General features: G+C 44.5%; 1 protein-coding gene across 1 annotated transcript in view; it reads right to left on the bottom strand.

The window, feature by feature from the left end:
- The window catches only part of LOC110531973 (plexin-D1), a 104,093-nt gene that overhangs the window by 23,175 nt on the left and 53,710 nt on the right, over nt 1-27,208 (bottom strand). The window contains exons 13-22 of the mRNA XM_021615522.2: nt 16,658-16,803; nt 11,396-11,501; nt 7,759-7,898; nt 7,267-7,446; nt 6,384-6,468; nt 5,963-6,229; nt 4,373-4,522; nt 2,636-2,750; nt 1,952-2,059; nt 25-137 (exon numbers count right to left, since the gene is read on the bottom strand). Of these exons, the coding sequence (XP_021471197.2) occupies nt 25-137; nt 1,952-2,059; nt 2,636-2,750; nt 4,373-4,522; nt 5,963-6,229; nt 6,384-6,468; nt 7,267-7,446; nt 7,759-7,898; nt 11,396-11,501; nt 16,658-16,803 (1,410 nt within the window). The remainder of the gene's footprint in view (nt 1-24; nt 138-1,951; nt 2,060-2,635; nt 2,751-4,372; nt 4,523-5,962; nt 6,230-6,383; nt 6,469-7,266; nt 7,447-7,758; nt 7,899-11,395; nt 11,502-16,657; nt 16,804-27,208) is intronic.

The raw sequence follows: 27,208 nt of genomic DNA, 5'->3' as shown, positions 1-27,208 counted from the left end.
TATGTGTGTGTGTGACTGACTCACCTTGGGGAAGAAAGTGCGTGTGACAAACTGTTTGTACTCCAGGAAGGGGATTCCCTGGCTACTGTTCAGCTCCTTAGTCAGGTCTGTCATATCTGTCTGCAGCTCTGCAAAGCCTGGAGGGACACCACAGGGTTAGAGGACAACATCTCACCACCATTCACAGGTCATTTAGTTGAGAACACCTCAGACGACAATGTATTTTATTCCAGAGCACAGGCCCAGAACCATGCATATGTCTCTACCTAGTTCTAGAACTTTCTTTTACATTCTAGAATATCCCAGAACCCAGGTTTAACTACATTAGCATATTCTGGTGTCACATGACCGTGCCAGCATTTGCAGTCCAGCACAGCATGCAGGGAAATATTTACAAAACACAATCAGAGCTGCCAGATTCAATCTGAGAGTCTCCTATCAGAACCATGTGTGCTAGCAGTAAAATCCACAAGAACCGTATCAACATATCTAAACACATGGGTCTCATAGGTTCTGCTATGAGTGGATTATGTTCTGTCATTACAAGCTGTCATGAGACATGGAGGGGCTGTGTTGTCTCGTTATTGGACATGGGAGATCTCTTTATGGACAAGCTCTTCCTTCCCCAGGATGAGAAGTTTGTTTATGTTTTATGCAATAATCACCATGGAGACATTCTGTGTGTGTATCTGTGTGTGTGTCAGGCCAAAACTCCCTCTTAGCATTTCCCTTCGGGATAATACATCCTCTGACAAATAGTCCTTTGGTCAGGCCTGACCATCAATGACTGACTCTACAGCCAAATTCCAATGCTCTTCAGTCACACACCTTATCACTCCCACACATACCAAACTATTATCATTCATCTAGATAGGGGTGTCAAACTCATTCCATGGAGGGTCTAGTATCTGCAGGTTTTTTGGTTTTTCCTTTTAATTAAGCCCTAGACAACCAGGTGTGGGGAGTTCATTAATAATTAGTGACCTTAATTCATTAATTAAGTACACGAAAGACACTCGGCCCTCCGTGGAATGAGTTTGACACGTGTGATCTGATTTTAGGGCGGCAGGTAGCCTAGTGGTTAGAGCGTTGGGCCAGTAGCCGAAAGGTTGCTGGATCAAATCCCTGAGCTGACGAGGTAAACATCTATTGTTCTGCCCCTGAACAAGGCAGTTAACCCACTGTTCCCCAGTAGGCCATCATTGTAAATAAGAATTTGTTTTTAACTGACTTGCCTAATTAAATTGTCCCTGCAATATGCCAATCTCTTTACTCCCTTCCCAAACCTGTCCCCCGCCCCTGACACTCTCACCCACACATCTGTGTCCTTCCTAACAAACCTACCCTCCTCTTCTTTCCCTCATCCTCCTCCCACACCTCTCCTCACAGAAACATGTCCCTGACTCCTGCCCCTATTTCTTCCTCTCCCACTCTCAATTTCTCTTTCTTTCTTTATCCATCTTTATCTATCTGTCCTATAAATCTGGTCGCTCAGACATTCTGTGTCCTTCAAACTGGCCCACAGTGACCCCCCTCCTCTCGACTCCCCTCTCACACTCCTACCACTTTGCCCCTTCAGAGTAGACACATCTGAAGCAGTGTGTGACCACCATGTTTGTGTGTGAGTGATCACTACTCAGTATGTGTGTTTTATGAGTCACGCTAACTATGCACACATCTTTCAACTGCTGCCACCACATACAGCCACAGACACACACATACGTAAGCGCACACACATAAAAGCCCTATCCCTAAGTGAAGGTCCATGTTTTCTGTTTTCCCACATGTAGCCTTGGTCCAGGGACATCAGAGAACATGAGTGAGACTTCAATGGAGCTTAAATAACATCTGAGTGTAGGGAGACCTGCTGGTAGCATTACGAATCACACAGAAACCCCAGCCTTTCTGCCAGTACAAGAGAGTGCAAGTGTGTGTGTGTGTGGTTCTGAACCTTTGCGGATCTCCTCTCTGATCTGGGACTCCATCTCCTCCATCTGCAGCAGAGTCTTCTGCCAGTAGCGCTCCGCCCTCCGGCTCTTAGTACAGTATACCACCAGAGCTGTGTGTGTGTGTGTGTGTGTGTGCAAGAGAGGGCAAGGGAGATGGAGTGTGAGAGGAAAAGGGCGAGAGAGAAGGAGGGACAAAAGGGAATGAGGGAAAGTATGTGAGGAGAAACACACAGAAAGAGACATAAGAGTCAATAAATAGATGTCTTTGAAGCCATATCCTGTTATCACAGGTTGACATGTTGTAATGAATCAGGACATACTCCATTTGTAAAAGCTCCATACATAAACAGCTTCTGGAGAGAAATAAAAACACACTTGTCGAAGACACACACACACAAACACATTAAAAAAGACACACAGACATACAACTACGTGAGAACAAACATTCGCACCCACAGACAAAAACGTCACACACACACACACACACACACACACACACACACACACACACACACACACACACACACTGGGAGCAGTGGTAACAGTGGTGTCTTTGTGTTGTGTAGACTGGGGGAGAGAGACCCTAACCCCAGAGATCCTTTTATCTCCCTCACATCTGGAGCATCCGTCGCCAGGCAGCCCAGACATCCATCATTCACGGCAATATCACCAGCCCAGACACTTACCCACAGTGCACAGCAGCAACAGGACGCAGCACACCACGATGGACACCACAATGGCCAGCTCACTACCACCCAGCTGCACCTTGGCTATGATCCTCTGGAAGTTACCCACCTGCACCTAGGGAGGGAGAGAGGGGGAGAAAGAGTAAAGAAAGGAGAGAGGTTGAAAGAAAGGGTAAGATAGGAGGAAAGAGGATTCAGGGGAGAGAGCGGTGTTTAGCAGGCCTGTTTCAACATACACATGCAAACATATGTTCTGAGGTATAGAAATGCACACAATCTCACATTGACACACACAATCAAACCAATACACATTCAGGCTAACATGACACACACACACTGGAATGTGTGTGATGGTATTAGTCAACCAGTTCAGGGTAAAACAGATGTGACTGGAGAGATGAATTTCACTTCTGCTTTCTGGTTGTCCAACCCAATTCCCTATCGCAACCTTGTTGACAAAATTCAGTATGTCTGCTTCAAGGTCCTATTCCCCATATCCTTCTGTTCCTGGACTGAGGAGGGGTACGAGTGGTCTCTCTCTCTGCGGGGTCTCGCTCTGGTATGACCAATTCTTTCTCCAAACCATGAAAACAAAGCAAGAAAGAGTGTTGGAAAGAATTGCCATTGTTCTGTGTTCACATTTGGTTTGGGGTACAGCAGCCCACACAACCCCTCACACACAGCTCCCCTATACAGAGGCTCAGCTTCACTTCTGAGCCAAGGGAAAAAAGGGAGGTAAAAATAGGTACTAGTATACCACTGAAAAGTCTCTGAATAAATCATAAAGGTTGTTTTAATGCCCAGAAGCTAAGCATTTGCATACCTTTTAAACTGGGGGGAGCTAGCGTACACACACACACCGGTACACACACAAATATCTAAACACACACACACACACACACACACACACACACACACGCACACACACACACACACACACACACACAAGGTATGAGGGCAGCCCAACCTTTAGTGTTTTGACATCTTGTTGGACCCCTGCCCTCTGTGTTTGTCTGCTAATTGCATGTGTTTATTTATGGACATCCTGAGAGAGTTTTTCCCCTCCTACACTCCATTCCTCCCTCTCTCTCTTTCTGTGACTCACGCCTCACTGACTGTCTGTGAGGGACATAGACTGACAGACAGACAGACAAACATGGCCATTCTAATCCACTGCTCTCAACGGCCTTATTTTCCCTAATAAGCCCCCTCAAAACTGAAATGTGCAACAGACAAGACAGTGGGGGGAGAGAGTAAAACGAGAGAGAGAGAGTCTTTATCAGAGCAAGGCAGGGTTTAGTTGGTTGAGCCCTTCTATTATAAAGAGAGACTTCTTAGACAAAACAAAAACCATATGGGCAAGTCCTACTGTCCTTCCCGAGAAAGTGTAATTTCAGCTGAAGCCCAGAGTGTGTGTGTGTGTGTTGACTCTTGCATGCAGGCTTACGCACATGCTTGCGTGCCTGTGTCCCCCTACACGTGTGATTGGGATGGACAGACAGACAAAAGATGAGCAGATAACAGATGAACAGATATCAGATTGGTTTACTCTTTGATTCATTTACTGTTACACCCTGTCCCCTGACCAAGAGTGGCCTGTCATCCTGCTCGTCCCTCTGCTCTCAGCCAGATCATCGAGGCATAGTTGGTAGTTATACCAAACTGGACACTGTTTCAAACATTGATAATAATGTGGTCCAAAGTAGTAGCCTTAAAATATAATGCAGTTGTACTTACGGTGACAGGCAGTTCTCCTTCACTGGAGCCCAGCGAGCCGTTGATGCTGCAGTGGAACAGCTGGTCGTTATGGAAGCTGATGTCACAGGGATAGGAGCCAATCATTACTGAGTATTCCTCCGGCGCCAGTTCCAGATTGCTCGGTCCTTTCTGTGCCAGACCCAAACAAAAACAGACGTCTGTCAGTCAGAGCTCTAGGGACACCATGGTCTGTCTTGGATAGGCACAGCTGACACACAAGCACAGGCACACACATAAACACACACACACACATAAATACACCCACTGAGTAGTCCAGAACCAAACTCATTCAGTCTCACAACATTCCTCATACACAGGGCGAGAGTTCATCTTAAAGAATCACACAGTAGACATGGAGAGAACACTTTCTCCAAACTGACTAACCCACTGACTGTCATGATGGACACTGTCCATCTAAACCCCAGCCACTCCTTCATCAATGCACTGTAGGAGCACTGGTCCCCTCCATGCGCGCTCACACGAGGACATGCACCCACCCACCCACCAGTGGAGACTGCTGTGTGAGGAGAGGTTGTATGTTTATCCCCAGTGTGTTTCCTCTCTGTGATTACACCCTCAGGACCATGTACTGTCCTGTCCCCTCTACAGGATGCCACCCCCTGGGTCTCTGTCAACAAACACTTCCTCAAACACACACACACACACACACACTCACACTCACACTCACACTCAGACAAAACACATACATGAAACAATGAATTCCAAGTACCAAAACAGGATGAAAGCAAACAAAACCCACCCACATTCCAACAGATGTCCTTAATATAGGATCTAACCAAACAACAATCCCCATCAAACAAACACGTTCTACTCCATCCAACATTATCTGAACCTGGATAAGCCCACAAACATCCAGCCTGGTCCACCCAAAGTGGAATCCACCTTCGTAATGAAAACAAGAAGCAACATTGAGTACCCCCTTGCCCCTACATCACCCAAGTAGACAGGGCTGAGGCAGAAATTCCTGTAAGGGCCCCAGCTTTACACACACATACGCACAGAGGAGAGAAAGAGAGCGAGAGGGGCAGAAAGAGACTTCCCTGTAACTTCCCTGTCTGTGTCTCATCCTGTCTGTACCAGCACCAGTGGAGATCCAGCAGTTTTTAATGACTGTTAGCATTAAGACCCTCACTCCTCTCTCATATATGAGGTAGTCGTTTATGGGGCAGTAGCTTAGGTCAGCTAGAAGACAGACAGGACCTCACACAAAGATGTCTGACTGAGTTATCTGCTAAGAGGTGGTGGTACTGTAATCCCATTCTTTCTGAACAGCCCAGCCACAACTTAACACACCCCAGGTTTCAGAACTACACAGTCTTTTATCTTTTTAAAGTATGAATACAAAGAGAGTGAGCCATGATTGCTATTTTCAGAATGAAGTCAGATTGACAGGACTGGACAGTTTCTAGAACAAGTGCACGAATCTCCCTGGTCAATGGGCCTTTCAGTTCTCATCCTGCTCCATCCTCTCCCATTTGGTGGACTAAACTGTCACTTACAAAACTCCCCACCCCCATCCTCTCCCATTAGTGCTGGGCTGTCACATACGTTGATGATGAGTGTGAGTGGCTCCCCAGGGTGGTGCTTGATCAGCTTCTCCTTGTTGGCGGTGAAGAATTGAGGGTCCTCCACGTACTCCAACAGGAAGTGACCTCCATGTGGCTCCTCCTCTTCCTCCTGGCCTGGGCCATAAAAGATTGGGCTATCTCCCGTGTAGAGGACTCCATTCAGGAAGAACTCTACCGTGGCCTGCTGAGATTGGCTAGAGGTGGGGGAGGAGCATGTAATCATGGAGGGAGGCTGCACCTTACAGGCCTAGAGAGGGACCAGGAGGATGAGAGAAAAAACCTTCATCACCTCGAAGTGTACACACTGTGCAGGAGTCCATTCTTCAAGTTTTTCATCTAAGATGTTAGCTACTTCAGGAGTTTATCTATTCACACTCGAGATGTTCCTTGTTGTTACTTACCGCCTGCCCGATGTCTAGCACCTCCATAGTGACGCTCTGAACCAGGTCAAAACCCTGCCCCGTCACTGTGATGGTCCGACCGCCACTGGAACACAACCACACACGGTTAAAAACATAGAACACAGAGACACACCCAAACAACCACTCTGGCCAGAGACGGAGAGCACAAACTCACATGCACATAACCACAGGATCAGAGACAGTCCAAACCAACACACTACACACAGTCAGAGTTGGCACACATTGGCACACAAGCCAATCCGACCCACCATGCCCTCCCTCATAGGTCTGTCTCACACATGGGGTGTCATTTCAAACCAACACACACACACAGTCAGAGTCGGCACACAAGCCAATCCGACCCACCATGCTCTGCCTCATAGGTCTGTCTCACACATGGGGTGTCATTTCAAACCAACACACACACACCCATGTACGCACGCATGCACATGCAAACCCTGTGGAGAAGCTACAGAGCATAGATCAGGAAGACATTAACTCAGTATGTCATCTCTGTGGCTGGGTGGGATACCAGGCAAACCCTGCAAGAGAGTGACTGTGGTAGAACGGAACTACAAGAGCATTAGAATGACTGAAATCATATTTTCTATATGCTGTCATACTCTGTTGTCAACAGAACACTGGAAAAATAGAACCTATGGAATGCTAGATTGATCCATGGAACAATGCAGGACACTGACTGTTCAGTTTTCTACTGTATGTATAAGATACTGCATAATCAATGGAACAATGCAGGACACTGACTGTTCAGTTTTCTACTGTATGTATGAGATACTGCATAATCAATGGAACAGTGTGTTTGATAAATGTATCGCCAAACCACTGCCCGGCACATACACAGTGTGTCGTAATGTCTTTGTACCTGAGGTAGCTCTGTCTAGGTTTGATGTAGCTGATGCTGGGGTTCTTCTCGTAAATGTACTGGGTGAGGAGCTCAGAGCGCTGACAGGGTATGTATTCAAACTCCACACACACCGACACCGCCTCAGTGTGTGTGTGCAGGGCCGCAGGCATGGTGCACTCAATGGTGTCTTCAGTTAGCCTGAAACACACACACATGCACAAGGACGAAGACACACAGGGACGCACAAGGACAGAAAAATACCACACAATCAGCATGATAAAACGACACACTAAGAGCTTCCATAACAAATATATCCAAGAACAAAAACAGCCTCTGAAAATACAACAAATGCATCAGCTGAAAAAATAACAATACCTCACACACGATATAATTAAACAACTCAACTGGACTGTCTCCTTTATAACACTCAGCATCACAAAGCCATCAGATTCTGCACAGCAACATATGCAACAGTGATGACAATGTACTGAATCCCACAGCAAGACTCACGTGAGGATGGTGCATTCCTGGGTACCATTGACCTTGACTCTGATCTGGGAGCCAGTGTCCAGGTGCTCCCCCTTGATGGTAACCCTGGTTCCCCCAGAACGAGAGCCCTTTCTAGGCTCCATGGATAGCAGCTTGGGGACCTGGGGAGGGAGATGGGACATATGTGTGGGTATTCATGTGCCATAAGACCACGTTGTTGTTATGCTGTCATGTGCTGTCCACACATCCGAGGCAGCAGTCTGCTGGTGTTGCATCATTGTGGCACTGTAATTGAATGATTCAAATAATATTCTATACAGTAGATGTCTACAGTATATGTACCATATGCTTGGTTTCCTCAGCTAAATAAGTTGCTGAGTATAACATATTTTAAGTTTGACAACTTGTGGACACTGCAGCCCTGGGAAACTAAAGTTGAGTAGCCCACCCCTGCAGTTCAGTATTGTTCTGCACTGAGGCCTTACGGCTTTGCGTTCATCTCAGCCACATATGACAGATCCCTGGGGCTAGGATATATTTTGCTATCCAGCTATATAGCAGTACAGCCATACACACACAGGACAGGTCCCTGGGGCTAAGACGAATATCCCTATACAGCTATACAGTTCTACAGCATCAGCATTCTGGAGACTTCCGAAGCCTCTCTCCCCTCTATGAACCTTGCCTCCAGGGAGGACCTCTCATTCTCACTGACATGATCCACTTCCTGTGTATGTGTGTGTGTGTGAATGGGGCAGGGGTGTCTATTGTGTGTGCGTAAGGAAAAGGCAGATGTTTCCGGCCCAATATTTGAGGAAGGAGGTCCAAAGGAAGCACACATCCGGTCTCCGTTTGGATTTGAACAACTTTCCCTTTTCCTCAGAAATCACCTTCTCTCCTCTCTACCTTTCTTTCCGGTACACCCTGGGGCAGCATCCCAAAAAGTGGCAAGGGGCAGAAAGGACTTCTGAGAACCTCTAAAAGTGTTTGTTGCTTTGTATTTCAATACTTTCACATCTCCAAGACTGTTACTTCTTACTGGGATCATGACTCATACTGAAGGCAGAATCCCTTTTATAAAAGTGTCTGAAATTATGCAGAACCCTTCGACTTTATCCACACTTTGTTAGGTTACATACTCATTCTCGCTGCACAGCTATTTTCAGGTCTCTCCAGAGATGTTCCATCGGGTTCAACTCCAGGCTCTGGCTGGGCCACTCAAGGACATTGAGACTTGTCCCAAAGCCACTCCTGTGTTGTCTTGGCTGTGTGCTTAGGGTCGAAGGTGAACCTTCGCCTCAGTCTGAGGTCCTGAGCGGTCTGGAGCAGGTTTTCATCAAGGATCTCTCTGTACTTTGCTTCGTTCATCTTTGCTTCGGTCCTGACTAGTCTCCTAGTCCCTGCCGCTGAAAAACATCCCCACAGCATGATGCTGCCACCACCATGCTTCACCATAGGGACGGTGGCAGATTCCCTCCAGATATGATGCTTGGAATTCAGGACAAAGAGTTCAACATTGGTTTCATCAGAGCAGAGAATCTAGTTTCTCATGGTCTGAGAGTCTTTAGATGCCTTTTGGCAAACTCCAAGCAGGCTCTCATGTGCCTTTTACTGAGGGGTGGCTTCCGTTCTGCCACTCAACCATAAAGGCCTAATTGGTGGAGTGCTGCAGAGATGGTTGTCCATCTGGAAGGTTCTCCCATCTCCACAGAGGAACTCTACAGCTCTGTCAGAGTGACCATCGGGTTCTTGGTCACCTCCCTGACAATGGCCTTCTCCCCCAATGTCTCTGTTTGGCTGGGCAGCCAGCTCTAGGAAGAGTCTTGGTGGTTCCAAACTTCTTCCATTTAAGAATGAGGGCACTGTGTTCTTGGGGACCTTCAATGCTGATGAAATGTTTTGGTACCTTTCCTCAGATCTGTGCCTTGACACAATCCTGTCTTGGAGGCTACAGACAATTCCTTTGACCTTAAGGCTTGGTTTTTGCTCTGACATGCACTGCCAACTGTGGGACCTTATATAGACAGGTGTGAGCTTTTCCAAATCATCTCCAATCAATTGAATTTGCCACAGGTGGACTCCAATCAAGTTGTAGAAACAGCTTAAGGATGATCAATGAAAACAGGATAAACCTGAGCTCAATTTCGAGTGTCATAGCAAAGGGTCTGAATACTTATGTAAATAAGGTATTTCTATTTTTATTTTTAATACATTTACTGACATTTTTAAAAGCCTGTTTTCACTTTGTCATTATGAGGTAATGTGTGTAGATTGCTGAGGGTAATTTAAAAAAATCAATTTTATAATAAGGCTGTAAAGTAACACAATGTGGAAAAATGTAAGATGCCTGAATACTTTCCGAAGGCACTGTATTCTAAACAAAAATATAAACGCAACATTAAAAATGTCAAAGATTTTACTGAGTTACAGTTCATATAAGGAAATCAGTCAATTGAAATAAATTAATTAGGCCCTAATCTATTGATTTCACATGACTAGGCAGGGGTGCAGCCATGGGTGGGCCTTGGAGGGTATAGGTCCACCACCTGGCAGCAGAGGCCCACCCACTGGGAAGCCAATCAGAATGAGTTTTCCCCCACAAAAGCAGAATTTCTCCTCAGCATAATAAGCCGGATGTGGAGGTCCTTGGCTGGCATGGTTACACGTGGTGTCAGCAGTTGTGAGGCCAGTTGGACGTACTGCCAAATTCTCTAAAACGACGTTGGAGACAGCTTATGAAATTAACGTTCAGTCATCTGGCAACAGCTCTGGTGGACATTCCTGCAGTCAGCATGCCAAATGCACGCTCTTTCAAAACTTGAGACATCTGTGGCATTGTGTTGCGTGACAAAACAGCACATTTGAAAGTGCTCTTTTATTGTCCCCGGCACAAGGTGCACCTGTCAGGTGGATGGATTATCATGGCAAAGGAGAAATACTCCCTAACAGGGACACATTGTGCACAACATTTGAGAGAAACACGTTTTTGTGTGAATGGAACATTTCTAGGATTTCTTATTTCAACTCATGAAACATGGGTCCAAAAGAAAGAAACAGAGGGCTTAGATGGGAATTTCCACAGGCTGTGTAGTCTTAATCCAAAGGGAGACAGTGTTGGTCAGGGTCAATTAGCAGAAGAAGCAGCCAGCCTCGGCTGGTCATGAATTCAAAGAGGGGGACATTTCAACAAGCGGCATATTTGTTTTTGCTGGCACGAGTTCTGGATGACAATAGTGCTTAGTTGCTGTTCTAATGAACGTTTGAAGATTCCCACACACTTGCATTCCTGAATATCAAGACGCATCTGTTAACATTCAACTGACACATTGGGAACACTTTTCCCAGTATGAACAAGGACTGGGGAGTGGGGAGAGGGAGAGAGAGAGAGAGAGGAGGTAGGAGAAAGGATGGAGAGATTGTGGATTTAACCAGCAAGAGAAAGAGAAAGACTATACTAAAGAAATACTGTAAATGAATAGGCAGAAGAAAATGGAAAGGTAGGTCAGGGAGAAGGAGAGGAAAAATGAGGAAGGAAGACAGAGAGGAAGGAGAGAGAGAGAGACAATGAGAGAGAAAGAGAAGAGAGACAGAGAGAGGAAGGAGAGAGAGAGAGAGGGGAAGGAGAGCAGGAGAGAGAGGGAGGATAGAACACACTCACCAAGTATGAGAAGGCCTCTTTGGACACCGCCATTGCTTTTTGGTTCACAGTAATTCTGACAAAATTCTTTGTGGGATCAATGGCCTGCCCAGTAACACACACCAGCCTGTAGATAGAACACAAAACTGTAAGGTCAGCAGACACCCTTAATCTGAACCAACACTGACCAAAATCATCGCTACAGGAACAGCACAGTATTTTGGCAATTGCCTTTTAGGATGTTTTTGTGTCAACTGTGGATTACATATTTTTTTTTTGATTTTTCATGAGTTTCACAACTTTTAGAAGAAAGCTAAACACAGACATTATGATAGAGATCCTTAGAGGTTCCGTAATAATATCTATGGTAAGTACTATACAGTGTTGGCTAAACCCAGAGGAAGGGGACTTCAAAGCCCCCCCGGCCAGATGCTGCGAAACACAGAGGGGCTTAACGAGGTGACTGGATGTTTGTTTTATAACCTCATGGCTCTAATTAAGCTTCATATTGTCACACAGTACTGGGACCAGAGGGACGCAGTAGGATTATCCATACAGTGATGGAGTAACAGAAAACATTCTGCAAGGCTAGATCCCAGATCTGTATGTGCTTTGGCCCTGCTGTATTTCAGTCAGAGGAACTGGCTAAAACTCATACGGTACAGATCATGGACCAGGCTATGATACAATGACTCCCCACAGAAATAAACACAGGGGAAACCATGACGCCCCACCCCAACCCTGCGTGGCTCGAAGCCCATCCCGTCACCCTCCTCTTGTTCAGCACGTGCGGGCAGTTTATTTAGTCAGGTGGTTGGTTCTATAACGTCCATAAATACCTGGCAACCCAATCAGGGGTCTAGTCGCTGACTGACAGGAGGCTTGATCGTCTGAGGGTCACATGAGATAGGTACCCCAGAGACAGGGCAAGACCAGAAAAAGGGCTGGGCTGACGGATGGGTCTGAAGGGGATCAAGGAGCTCATAGAGCTGGATCAAGTCCCAGTAGTTGTTTGTTGTTTTGAAACAAGTAACTGATTGCAGCCAAATTCTCAGCTTTCAGGGACAGATTTCCACGTTAGAGAGTTTAAATCTCAATGCAATGGGATCCCCTCTAGGGAAAATGATTCATCATTTTGGTAAATTAATGTGAAACCTAGCTCAGTAAAACTACGTCACCATGCTGTAGACACCTTGGGGAATACGTAGAAAGCGTAAGCTCGTTGATGGCACATTCACAGCTCAATAGGGACTCATTGGAACGCAGCGCTTTCAAAACCTGTGGCACTTCCGGATTGGATTTTTCTCAGGCTTTCGCCTGCAACATCAATTCTGTTATACTAACAGACAATATCTTTACAGTTTTGGAAACGTCAGAGTGTTTTCTATCCAAAGCTGTCAATTCTTGTCTTGACAAAATATCCCGTTTAAAATGGGAACGTTTTTTTCCCAAAAATTAAAATACTGCCCCTAGAGTCGCAACAGGTTTTAACTATAAATGGCCAACTGATTGAAAGTGTTGTATAGAATATTACAGTACTTACTATAGAATTCTGTAGTAAACTGTAGTATATTGCAGAAAACTATACTAAACAATGTAGTATCCCTCGATCATGTGTAGGACTCAGCATAGAATTTTGTGGTATATTGTAGAATACTATAGTAAACCTTACAGTATTATCCACATAAGAAAACACTGAACCGTGCCCATTCCCATCCCTAATATCCCAATTTGTGCCACCCATAAGTGAGAAACCTACATGTCAAGTAGGGTTAATATATTTTGTTCCCTACAGGTTATAGAAAAGAGCAGAAACTCTGAACTCTACGTTCAGAATCCAGTCCTTGTTTAGGAAAATATGTTATTTTAGTATTTCTCCAGTAAGTTTCCTCAAGATGAAAGCCCTCTACTTCTATGTCAAAAATAATAAAACCAAATCATTTTAGTAAATAATTAAGCGGAGCCAGTTCAGAAAGGAAACCCGAGTGCCCCGCCTCAGGCTGACACATCAGCTGAGATGGCATCAATTACAGACTAGTATCAATCACGCCTACCTTATTTGGCGGCCTATTTAAGCTGACCAGGTCTGCTCAATAATCCTGCTGCCGCTTGCTGTTACTGCCACTATGCACTGACTTCTTGCTCCCACCACCACCACCCCAACCTCCACCTGTTAGGTTCTGTGTTGACGCTTTGCTTGGGCAGCGACCTACCCTGAAGGAGCAGAGCCTATATCGCCAAGACTTGCATTGTTCATTGTTAAATAAATGGATTAACATACAGTATATCACAAAAGTGCGTACACCCCTCACATTTTTGTAAATATTTGAGTATATCTTTTCATGTGACAACACTGAAGAAATGACACTTTGCTACAATGTAAAGTAGTGAGTGTACAGCTTGGATAACAGTGCAAATTTGCTGTCCCCTCAAAATTGGGCCCAATTAGCCATTTTCCCTCCCTGGTGTCATGTGACCTGTTAGTGTTACAAGGTCTCAGGTGTGAATGGGGAGTAGGTGTGTTAAATTTGGTGTCATCGCTCTCACACTCCCTCAGACTAACTGGTCACTGAAAGTTCAACATGGCATCTCATGGCAAAGAACTCTCTGAGGATTTGAAAAAATAATTGTTGCTCTACATAAAGATGGCCTGGGCTATAAGAAGATTGCCAAGACCCTGAAACTGAGCTGCAGCCCGGTGGCCAAGACCATACAGCGGTTTTAACTGGACAGGTTCCACTCAGAACAGGCCTCGCCATGGTCGACCAAAGAAGTTGAGTGCACGTGCTCAGCGTAATATCCAGAGGTTGTCTTTGGGAAATAGACGTATGAGTGCTGCCAGCATTGCTTCAGAGGTTGAAGGGGTGTGGGGTTAGCCTGTCAGTGCTCAGAACATACGCCGTACACTGCATCAAATTGGTCTGCATGGCTGTCGTCCCAGAAGGAAGCCTCTTCTAAAGATGATGCACAAGAAAGCCCGCAAACAGTTTGCTGAAGACAAGCAGACTAAGGACATGGATTACTGGAACCATGTCCTGTGGTCTGATGAGACCAAGATAAACTTATTTGGTTCAGATGGTGTCAAGTGTGTGTGGCGGCAACCAGGTAAGGAGTACAAAGACAAGTGTGTCTTGCCTACAGTCAAGCATGGTGGTGGGAGTGTCATGGTCTGGGGCTGCATGAGTGCTGCCGGCACTGGGGAGCTGCAGTTCATTGAGAGAACCATGAATGCCAACATGTACTGTGACATACTGAAGCAGAGCATGATCCCCCTCCCTTCGGAGACTGGGCCGCAGGGCAGTATTCCAACATGATAACGACCCCAAACACACCTCCAAGACGACCACTGCCTTGCTAAAGAAGCTGAGGATAAAGGTGATGGACTGGCCAAGCATGTCTCCAGACCTAAACCCTATTTCGCATCTGTGGGGCATCCTCAAACGGAAGGTGGAGGAGTGCAAGGTCTATAACATCCACCAGCTCCGTGATGTCGTCATGGAGGAGTGGAAGAGGACTGCAGTGGCAACCTGTGAAGCTCTGGTGAACTCCATGCCCAAGAGGGTAAAGGCAGTGCTGGAAAATGATGGTGGCCACACAAAATATTGATACTTTGGGCCCAATTTGGACATTTTCACTTAGGGGTGTACTCCCTTTTGTTGCCAGCGGTTTAGACATCAATGGCTGTGTGTTGAGTTATTTTGAGGGGACAGCAAATGTACACTGTTATACAAGCTGTACACTCACTACTTTACATTGTAGCAAAGTGTCATTTCTTCAGTGTTGTCACATGAAAAGATATACTCAAATATTTACAAAAATGTGAGGGGTGTACTCACTTTTGTGTGTATTTCCACATGGCGTTTTCTTTCTGAACTACAGTAATGTCCCCAAAAACACTACAGTAAATAATACAGCATACCATTCTATAGTCCGCAAAAACACTACAGTAAATACTACAGTATACCGTACCATTCTCAGCAAAAACACTACAGTAAATACTACAGTATACCGTACCATACTCAGCAAAAACACTACAGTAAATACTACAGTATACCGTACCATACTCAGCAAAAACACTACAGTAAATAGAACAGTATACTGCAGTCTGTAAAAACACTACAGTTTTTACTATAGTATATACATACTTTTTTTTTACTACAGAACCTCGCTTTACATTCCTCCACCGCCCAGAGAGGAAATATTTTGCGATCTAGCGCGTGATGTTTTGGCTACTATGAGCAATGTCTCTGGACATTTACCCAGAGAGGAGGACCAGGATAATCAGCAATGGAGCCTGAGGAAGGCGGTATTTGTGCGTGTGCGCACGCTTGGTGCATGCGTGTATGTGTTGAGGTAGAGAGGGAAGCCAACCAGGACACTCAAGGATATGAAAGAGTTGGCTGCTTGAACTTCTACTCTTTCCCCAACAGATGTGTCCAGAGTGGGTACTGAATTAGTACCCCTACTTAGCCTACATGATGAATTACCTTGAAACTATTGACACGTTCTGACTTCATCTCTCTCTCTCTCCAGAGCAGTACACTTCCCTCTGGCACTCAGATGTGACCTCTGACCTCTCAGCACACGAACAGACACCTGTCTCAGCCATGGTCGTGGTGAGGTCACGCAGGTGTGTGTGTGTGTGTGTGCATCTATTCAGTGTGTGCGCCTGCTGTAAGACAAACTGACATGTTTTGGTTTGTCAGCACCACTACCTCCGAAGAGGAAATATTTTGCTGTCTAACAACCAGCTCAGGGAACCAATGAGGGACGAGCAAGCAGGGTGAGGTCATCCCTGATGTGAAATCGCGGGATCTGGAGTGACCTGGAATGTGTGTGTGTGTGAGTGTGTGTTTGGGAGTGTGTAGTGACAGGTTAGACCTGTGGGTCAACCCAGCACTGGTCTGCATTCTACTACTGCGTGATTGGCTCCAGTGGAGCGGGAGGAGATAAACATTTCCATCCGAGGAACATTCTGGAAGTCGGTATGGAGGTTTTGCTGTGGTCCTATAGTTACAGTGTTTCCATGGAATACTATGTGCAGGTGTCAACCCAGAGTTCTGCTGTCTCCTTGGTGATAGTGTTGTGGGCCTTGAAGTGTCTCCTTCATTTTAACGGAATGGTTTAAAATGAGAAGTGCTCTTCTATATTATGCTTTTATAAATTACCCCAACAGCATCATTACAAAAATTCTGACACCTGTGCAAGAAGACACTGAACGAATGAATGCATCAACTAATTAAATAAATGAATGAATCAATCAATCATAAGACATTTACTTACTCCACAGAGACAGTGTATTGGTCAGGAATGATTGTACATGGGAACATCCCGATGGAGACCTCCACTACCTCAGCCCTGCGCCCCATGTTCCTACCCTGCACCGTGAGCAGGGTACCTCCCTCCAACGGCCCACTCTGGGGGGAGATCTAGGAGGGAGAGAGGAAGAAAAGAGAGGGGTAAATGCTCGCTTATATCCCAGCTAGCATATTTGGTTCCTTGGAAGCTGTGGTAACGTATATATTTGGTTTTACATTGGTTGTGGAAACGAACCCATACGTTCCCTGACCGGTAAAAGTGAATGTTTTTGCTAGCAGCTACCCATAGATTCCCATAACACTACCTCTAACTTCCTTCATACTGGACACAGAGACAATTCAAATGGTATCCACAAGTTTATTTGACTCTTGGGAATCAGATAAAAGGCCTCATTGCCAAAGTGTCCATTTTAAAATATTCAATAAGAACACTTTTTGGCACTTATTTCCCAATGCCAGAAACACATACAGTGGGGAGAACAAGTATTTGATACACTGCCGATTTTGCAGGTTTTCCTGCTTACAAAGCATGTAGAGGTCTGTAAATCCAGAAAATCACATTGTATGATTTTTAAGTAATTAATTTGCATTTGACCCAAGTTAAACAATTTAAAGGCAATGCTACCAAATACAAGTACTCAGTGTACGTAAACGTCTGACCCACTGGGAATGTGATGAAAGAAATAAAAGCTGAAATAAATCATTTTCTCTACTATTATTCTGACATTTCACACTCTTAAAATAAAGTGGTGATCCTAACTGATTTAAGACAGGGAATTTTTACTAGGATTAAATGTAAGGAATTGTAAAAAACTGATTTTAAATGTATTTGGCTAACACGGCACCCAAACCGGCTGCCCGCGTGTGCCATCGTGCGCTATCGTGCATAAATGTATTTTACACCAAACGCGATCGCGACACGCAGGTTAAAATATCAAAACAAACTCCGAACCAATGACATTTATTTGGGGACAGGTCAAAAAGCATTAAACATTTATAACCAATGAGGAGATGGGAGAGGCAGGACTTGCAGCGCGATCTGCATCAGAAATAGGAATGACTTCTATTTTACATGCTGACCAGACCAGACACGTCGCGTGCGTGTGCGTCGCAAAATACATTTAGAAATCCATGTTATTCAATTATTGCGCCAACGAGCGTCTGCGATGCCAAGGGATAAAATAGAAGTCATACCTATTTGTGACGCAGATCGTGCTGCAAGTCCTACCTCTCCCATCTCCTCATTGGTTTATAGAAGCAGGTACCCACGTTATACCCACGTGGGGGATGGAAAGACGAAATGTTTTGTCAGTCGTCGTGGTAATAATATGAAAGTTTAGATGCCAATCACCATATAAGTTAAAAGAGGAAAAAGCTTGGAAGGAGGAGAGATGACTAGAAACGATTCAGTTGACCGTTTTATGTGGGATTAATTGTCGGAGTAGAGGACCTTGTGCATTTCAGGTAAAATAACAACTCAATGTTTATATCCCAGGACAAATTAGCTAGCAACAGCAAGCTAGCTAAATAGGACAAATTAGCTAGCATATGCAAGCTAGCTAGCTAAATTGCCATACATGTTTAATGCTTTTCGACCTGTCCCCAAATTAATGTAATTGGTTCAGAGTTTGTTTTGATATTTTAACCTGCGTGTCGTGATCGCGTTTGGTGTGGGTGGACAAAATAAATTAATGCACGATGGTGCACAATGGCGCACGCGCGCAGCCGGTTTGGGTTCCGTGTTAGCCCTTGAAAACGCAGACGCTCGTCGACTTCAACTGTAAATTGTACAACTGTAAACTAACAAATAATTATTCAAGTTAGAACCCATGTATATTAATATATAGCACCAACTACATAAATATCTGATAGGGTCCATTGTCTGCTACCTGGACTAATCAGAGGTGGTCGGTGACTTTTAAGATGAGGGAGGATGATAAAAAAAATGCATGAGCATGGCCTTATTTCTATTTCATCATATTGGATGACTGTTATTCATATTCCATTCACCCAGCTCAATGAAACATCGATAGGTTTAGGCTACTACATGACACTCACATTTTCCCTATAACCATCATGAGGTTGCTACATCCTATCCTATGAATGAAAGTTTATAAAGAAGGTGCACAGGTCGAGTGAATTTTGAGTAATCAAGGTGACAGACAGTGACACATTCAATACCGTCTTGCACATACTTGCCTGTCTCTAGCTGATCTAGGGTGTAATCATTAGTCCAACAGCTGCAAATTAGAGTTTCTATTGGACAAATTCAGGTATGTTTATCCCCATTTCGTTACGTTTGCTTATGTTTAAGAAACATTTTTCATCAGAATCAGCAGAATGAATACACCCCTGAGCACACGCAAACACAGTTCACTTTCATAGCAACCACATTAAAACAGCATGTATATATTTGCTCATTGTGTATATATAAGTCCTTGTCACGACTTCCACCGAAGTCGGTTCCTTTTCTTGTTTGGGCGGCGTTCGGCGGTTGACGTCGCCAGTCTTCTAGCCATCGCCGATCCACCTTTCATTTTCCATTTGTTTTGACTTTTCCCACACACCTAGTTTACATTCCCACATTATTTAACCCTCTGTTCCCCCCATGTCTGTGTGTGAAACTGTTTGTTGTAAAGTGTTCACTCTGACTGGTTATTTGACTGACTGGTTAAATCGCGACAGGCTATTTTGTATCCATATTTTGATGTTCTGGGTGCCGTTGGTTTTGCATATTAAACTGCTCCGGTTATTACCCAGTTCTGCTCTCCTGCGCCTGACTTCCCTGCAGCCAGTCACGCACCTCTTACATTCCTTCTCCTAACTATCTACGCGCTCTCCTATTCCCTTCGCTTGTGGACTTCAGTGCACAATTTTGGTATTTGGTATTTTATTAGGATCCCCATTAGCTGTTGCGAAAGCAGCAGCTACTCTTCCTGAACAATTAATACAATCGTAACCGGACAATTTACATTGACCACCCCCCCCCCCCCCCCCCCAATCCATTTTTGTACACTGCTGCTACTCGCTGTTTATTATCTATGCATAGTCACTTCATCCCCACCTACAAATTACATCAACTCACCTGTACCGGGCGGCAAGGAAAGGTTGTTAGATCGAATCCCCAAGCTGACAAGGTAAAAATCTGTCGTTCTGCCCCTGAACAAGGCAGTTAACCCACTGTTCCTAGGACGTCATTGTAAATAAGAATTTGTTCCTAACCTTTATTTAACTAGGCAAGTCAGTTAACTTCACTAGGGTAGGGGGCAGCATTCGGAATTTTGGATGAAAAGCGTGCCCAATTTAAGCTGCCTGCTACTCAGGCCCAGAAGCAAGGATATGCATATAATTAGTAGATTTGGATAGAAAACACTCTAAAGTTTCCAAAACTGTTAAAATAATGTCTGTGAGTATAACAGAACTGATATGGCAGGCAAAAACCTGAGGAAAATCCAACCAGGAAGCATTATTATTTTGAAAGGCTGTTTTTCCATTGAAAGTCTATCCACCATATAAAGACTTAGGACCCAGTTCACGATCTCTATGGCTTCTTGTACATGTGGCCAGTCTTTAGACATTGTTTCAGGGTTTTACTCTGAAAAAAGGAGGGAGATACAGCACTTTCAATGAGAGGCCAGTGGAAATTTCCAGCCATGTGTCCTGCGTGTGATCGGGAACGCGCCTTTCTTGTTTCTCCTTTTCTATTGACGAAGCCTTTGTCTGTTTGAAATATTATTTATTATTTATGACAAAAACAACCTGAGGATTGATTTTAAACATCGTTTGACATGTTTCTACTAACTTTTATTGTACTTTTTTGACTTTTCGTCTTGATATTGAGAGCACGCATTGTGCCTTTGGATTTCTGAACTAAACACAGCAACAAAACTGAGGTTTTTGGACATAAAGAGGGACATTATCGAACAAAACAAACATTTATTGTCTAACTTGGAGACCTGGGAGTGCCACCAGATGAAGATCATCAAAGGTAAGTGATTAATTTTAATGCAATTTCTGACTTTTGTGAGCCCTCTCCTTGGCTGGAAAATGTCTGTATGGTTTTCTGTGTCTAAGCGCTGACCCAACATAAGCACATGGTGTGCTTTCTCCGTGAAGCCTTTTTGAAATCGGACACTGTGGTTGGATTTACAAGAAGTTTATCTTTAAAATGGTGTATAATACTTGTATGTTTGAGGAATTAATTAATTATGGGATTTCTGTTGTTTTTAATTTGGCGCCCTGCAATTTCACTGACTGTTGCCGAGGTGGGACGCTAGCGGGACACTTGTACCAGAGAGGTTAAATAAATTAAATAAATATGCGCGCACACTGACTCAGTACCGGTGCCCCCTATATATAGCCTTGTTATTGTGTTAATATTTACCAAGTAGACTAAAATAAAAAATGTCATGTGACAAATAAAGTTGGATTTGATTTGATTTGACTACAATCATGCAGTCAGAAATCAGTTTAGCAGTTACACCGGCAGGCCTCGGTGGCAATAAATGAATACAACCAAAAGCTTACCTTGACTTGGAAGAGTTCCAGTGTTGGATGGCCATAGCCAGCTAGCTAACATAGCATCACTCTCTGTTTGAGACGGGCGTTTTGAGTAGGCTAAACTAGCTAGCTGTATTCACAAGTGAAAGTGAAAAAAATATAACCAAATTCCTCCAACCCTCTCAATCTCCCACTCTCAATTCTCCTTAATTTTGGAAGATTTTTTTTTCTTCAAACTGTTCATCTATTGTCTTTCTCTCTCTTTGAGTCCACTACTCAGCACATTGTATGCAATGCAGTGCTAGCTAGCTGTAGCTTATGCTTTCAGTACTAGATTAATTCTATGATCCTTTGATTGGGTGGACAACATGTCAGCTCATGCTGCAAGAGCTCTGATAGGTTGGAGGACGTCCTCCAGAAGTTGTCATAATTACTGTGTAAGTCTATGGAAGGTGTTGAGAACCATGAGCCTCCTAGGTTTTATATTGAATTCAATGTACCCAGAGGAGGACAGAAGCTAGCTGTCCTCCAGCTACACCATGGTGCTACCCTACAGAGTGCTGCTGAGGCTATTGCAAAACAGTGTGTCAACCAGTTGGAGAACATTCCTAGAACATTACCAACATTATTATAACCAAGTTTGAACTTTTAGGAAACGTTCTGTTAAAGTAATGAAAATACCAAGAAAATAACATTTTTTTTGTCAAGTTCCACAAAACTATCCTGCACCATTCCCAGGAATAATCATAGGACAACTACACTCTCACCAAGGTCTAAGAAACATATGGTTCTCAGAACATTATGTGCTCGTTGGGATTGCTCTTCAGCTCAAGATTCAGATATAATTGAGACAGACAGTCCCTCCACTCAGCTTGGGGTCAGGTTTCATATAGAGGGCTCATCAGTCTGTACCTCTCTGAGCTACAGCCCTGTATCTGTGCTAGTTGAGTGGAACCTTAATAGTTCTTCCAGGACTCAAGTGAGACAGAGAGGGCTATATAGAGTCAGTTTGTGAGAGAGCAATAAGGAGGAAAGACAGAGAGGTAGATGGAAAGGAGTGGGGCAGATATTGAGCTAAGAGAGTTAGAGTGAATATGGGGGAGAGGTGATAGGGTAGTGTGTGAAGGTGAGAGAGACAGCAATCTACTCCCAATCCTCCAGTAGCCTATTTACCCTACATACCTCCGTCCCATTTACTCCTGTGACGCTCAGAAGCATGCTCTCTTTCACAGATCATTTCAACCCTGGCCTTTCTTCTCCCAGTGCTCCTCTCAGGAGCCATGGAGAGGACGGCAAGAGTATTTACCATTTCCACTTTATTTACCACTTCTAAGGGAAAACAACCACAGAGATTGCTTTTGCCTGGGAGCCAGAGATGGCTTACTACCATCAACTCATAGTGTAGCGTAGCTAGCTTAGCGTGGTCTAGAGTGGAAACAATGATGATGGATGACGTTGCTCCTAGAGGCTGATCTGAGGTCAGCTTTGTTTTTTTCCCCCGTTCATGTTTAGGGAATTGGGGGTGGGAAAGTTGGTCCTAGATCTGTGTTTAAGGGAACGTCTATCCAGCAGGTCCAGAGGTTCCTGTCACCTTGGCATCATGCTTTATAGAGTGACCCTTTGCCTTGGTGTCCCAAGGTCGCTGTGACCACGCCGTGTGTTATGTCTGGCTCCAGCTTGCTGCAGCTCTATCCCCCATTTGGTCTGGGTGAAAGGGTTAGGCAGAGGGTCTACCTTAAGAAAGGAATTCACGTGGACATGTGATTGACAGCTGAGACACACAAACACTGTGCTTCCGAGGTAAAGTGAGAAAGGAGGACAGTGTGTAAGTTACACATGCTTACAGTATATTACCATATAAAAGCAAACTGTTATAAATCCAGCATAAACCTAAATCTGTATAAGACCAAGACTGTGATGTACAGTAAGTGTTTGGTTATGCAAAGCTTTTGGCATTCAAGTAGTTTATCCCAAAATGAGTTACAGTTTTAAGCTTTTAGATTAAATAGTGACAAACATGCAAACACACACACACACACACACACACAAGCTCAACTTGGTAAGTACAGCAATTATCACTATGTATCTCTGAGCATCTCACTCTCTGGTGTTAGCATGTCTGGGGTTAGTGATAGCGTTAGCTGCCATGTTGCTCATTTGCACCTCTCACTCCTCTGTGAATGAGTCTCAAGCTGAGCGGAGGACAGTACAGTACAATAACATCAGGAAACTTCCTGATCCAAAACACCTTCAACAATAAAGGATCTCTAAAGAGCTCATCCTGACAGGAAATTATGAATTGTATGATCTTCTGAACATACTAAATCATTTGGATAAAGAGGATCGGCCCTCCAGATTATATACCCAGATTATGTACCCACCATCTCTGGTTGTTCTGAAATTGTTTCTGTAGTTACGATTAGCATTCCTGAAACATTATTTTGTTGAAATATAATTTGATCTCTGGAGAAATTAAGCTAATTGATTACACCCAAATTAGCCATTTTAATTTATATGATTCAGATAATATTCAATAAATTAACCACTGGATGCCCGATTAACCTCTGGATGCCTAGTCCCCATTGTAGTACTTGGAACCGGGCTGATCACGGAACGTAAAGTATGTTAGTGGGTCCTCCCTGGGGTCAGGTTCTCAGTCTGGGCTTTTCAGACCGTGGTCTCAATACTCTATATCACAGGGGCCACAATGCTTGAGCTGGGGATGATGGGCTCTTGGTCCCTCTCCTTGTTAGAGACATCATGTTGGCTGGACAGGGCATCTGCCTTCTAATTCTTGGATCCCGGGCATAGGCTAGTGTGAAGTCAAACATGTTAAAAAACAGCGCCCACCTAGCCTGGCGAGTGTTCAACCTCTTTGCTTCTTGAATGGAGACCAAGTTCTTATGGTCCGTCCAGATTCCAAAAGGATGAATTGCCCCCTCCAACCAGTGTGTCCACCCCTCAAGGGCCCACTTAACTGCTAAGAGCCTACATTGTAGTTGCGTTGCGCTGGCGAGAACCGCTTGGAGACAAACTGCATGGGTGCAATTTCTTGTCCTCCTCATTCCACTGTGAAAGGACCGCTCCTGCTCCGGTGTCCGAGGCATCCACCTCCACCACAAAGGGACGAGTCGGATCAGGATGAAAGAGGATGGGTCCAGAGGTGAAACGTCCCTTGAGCTCCATGAATGCCCTGTCAGCCTCGGGGGTCCAGCAAAAACGGGTCTGGGACTTGCCTGTTAGGACTGTGAGAGGCGCTGCCACAGCACCAAAGTTGCAAATAAAACACCTTTAAAATTGGCAAACCTGAGGAACCGCTGGACCTGCTTGAGTGAGGTGGGACGGGGCCAGTCGGTGACCGTCTCATTCTTTACGGGGTCTATTTGGATGCCTGCGGTAGAGATAATGTGACCCAGGAAGGAAACCTGGGATATGTGGAACTCCCAGTTCTCTATCTTGACATATAGTTGACTCTGCAGGAGAAACCTCAGGACTTGGCGGACGTGCAGTATGTGTTCTGGAAGGGTCTTGGAGAAGATCAAGATATCGTCGAGGTAAACAAAGACGAACCGATTCAACCTATTCCCCAGGGTGTCATTAACAAATGCTTGAAAGACTGCCAGTGACTTCGATAATCCGAATGGCATGGCTAAATACTCATAGTGGCCACTAGGGGTGTTAAAGACAGTCGTCTAAGACTTATCTCCCTCCCCGATTCTCACCAGATTGTAAGCACTACGGAGGTCCAGTTTGATGAAGAATTGGGCCCCTTGGACCAACTCCAATGCGGAGGACATCAGGGGTAGGGGGTAACGATTCTGGATCGTAATCTGGTTCAGCCCTCTGTAGTTGATGCATGGATGCAGGCCTCCATCCTTCTTACCCACAAAGAAGAAGCCTGCACAAGCAGAGGATGTAGAGGGGCGAATTAAACCTGTGTCCAGTAACTCCAGGATGTAATTGTCCATGACTGCTGCTTCAGGGGTCGAGAGGGAGTACAGATGACCCGGAGGAGGTGTGGTGCCAGGTAGGAGTTCTATGGCACAGTCGTAAGGACGATGAGGGGGAAAGGTGGCCATCGAGGGCTTGAATCTGCAGAGGGATGGGACATTTCACGCAGGGGATCTGTAACTCTCTGTCGAAGTCTTGATCAATGAAATCATCCGCGGCTCTGGAGTCCACGAAGGCTTGAATCTGGTGCTGATGGTTATCCCAGTGGAGTGTTGTGGGTAGTAACAAACGGTGAATGGGTAGCCGGGCGGTATCTGCACAGCTCGTCAGGGTCTCCCCCTGTCCTGGCGAGCCCTGGCGTTTCCCGCCAGCTCTGGGCAGGTAGCACGGAGATGGCCGAGACCTCCGCCGTAGAGGCATCAGCCTTCGCATTCGACTGTCATGCTCCTGTCAGCTCAGATGTGTGCGACCCAGCTGCATGGGATCCTCCATGCTGGGCTTGGTGGGCTTGGGATGCTCAGGAAACCCGGAATGCTGAAGGGTGCGGAACTCACTCACGAAACGAATGCACACGGTAAACAATTCAAGCTTCTGCAAAGGACCACAAAAAACACACCTCTTTTAACAGGGACACAATCATGAAATAATAAGACACACCTGAGTCCAATAAAAGTCTCTAGGGCGGTCTCTGCCGGCCTCTGATGCCAGGAAGAACAACTTTATTGTACTTTATGATAAATCATTTATCTGAATTGGGAGAACCCCCCCCAGATTTACAGGGAATACATTGCATAGTATGGAGAAGCAATACTGAATATGATCTGAATCCTTTCAATTAAAATGGCACATTTTGGTGCAATCAATTAGCTTAATTTCAATTATGTTTCAGGAATGCCAATCTTATCTGTTTCCAACTACAGAATTGTTTTTCGAACAATCTGAGATGGTGGGTGACATGTCTCGCTGAAATTACATGAAACAACTCACTCAATTTTACCAGCTTGCCATCTACATAGGTAACATCCCAGCTAATACATTTGGTTCCTTGGAAATTGTGGGAACATACTGACTGATAAAACTGAATGTTTTTTTAAATGTTCTGAAAACAGAAGTGAAAATGTATACTTTTCTGGGAATGTTCATTTTTTTTAAGTTGCAGGGAGGTTCTGAGACCATTTTACTATGATTCCCTGAAAGTTTTCCTGGGAAGTGTTAATGTTCTGAGTGGTTATAAGTTATAGGAGAAAATTATAGGTTATTTTTATGTCATTAAATAACGTTCTGAGCGCATTTTTCAATAAGACTTTTAATAACACTGCTAGCTTAGTTTGTGCTAACTGTTTTGAACTCCAGCCAAAGAGAGGACAAATGGAAATTCGTTTGCTTAGGTATTAATAATACAAACATATTTTTATTTTTTATTTTTGCATGGTATCAGTGAGATTCAAACCTATGATCTTCTGTTCTCTATCCAAGGAATTAGTGAATGATGGTAGACGACAAACCCCCTTCAACATGCGTAGTGCAAACAGACCCGACTCATCTTGTAACCTCTAAAACAAACATGGCGACATGCACAAACTACCCATCGTCAAATTACCTTAGGTTTTTTTACTCAATGATTTCGATCACTGGTGAGGTCAACTGTGATGTGATGAACTGTAAATAGTAATTGCTATTGGCTTATTCATATTATGGATTCTTTCAGCCGAGCGTTAGCTACGTAAATATGACCTCTTGTATCAGGTCACTCTTTCCTCAGTTAGCGCTCACCTGTAGGCAACGCTATGGTAAAGTACTGAAATTCCTACCTAAGGAACATATGGTTCTCAGAACATACAACATATGGTTCTCAGAACATACACTATATATACACAAGTATGTGAATACCCTTTCAAATGAGTGGATACGGCTATTTCAGCAACAACCATTGCTGACAGGTGTATAAAATAGAGCACACAGCCATGCAATCTCCATAGACAAACATTGGCAGTTGGTTGGCCTTACTAAAGAGCTCAGTGACCTTCAACATGGCACCGTCATAGTCAGTCAGTTCGTCAAATTT

This window comes from Oncorhynchus mykiss, chromosome 9 (assembly GCF_013265735.2).
Source record: "Oncorhynchus mykiss isolate Arlee chromosome 9, USDA_OmykA_1.1, whole genome shotgun sequence".
In the NCBI taxonomy this organism is placed as follows: Eukaryota; Metazoa; Chordata; class Actinopteri; order Salmoniformes; family Salmonidae; genus Oncorhynchus; species Oncorhynchus mykiss.
Note: the sequence above shows the minus strand (reverse complement) of the source record. Positions and strands in the feature narration are given on the sequence as shown.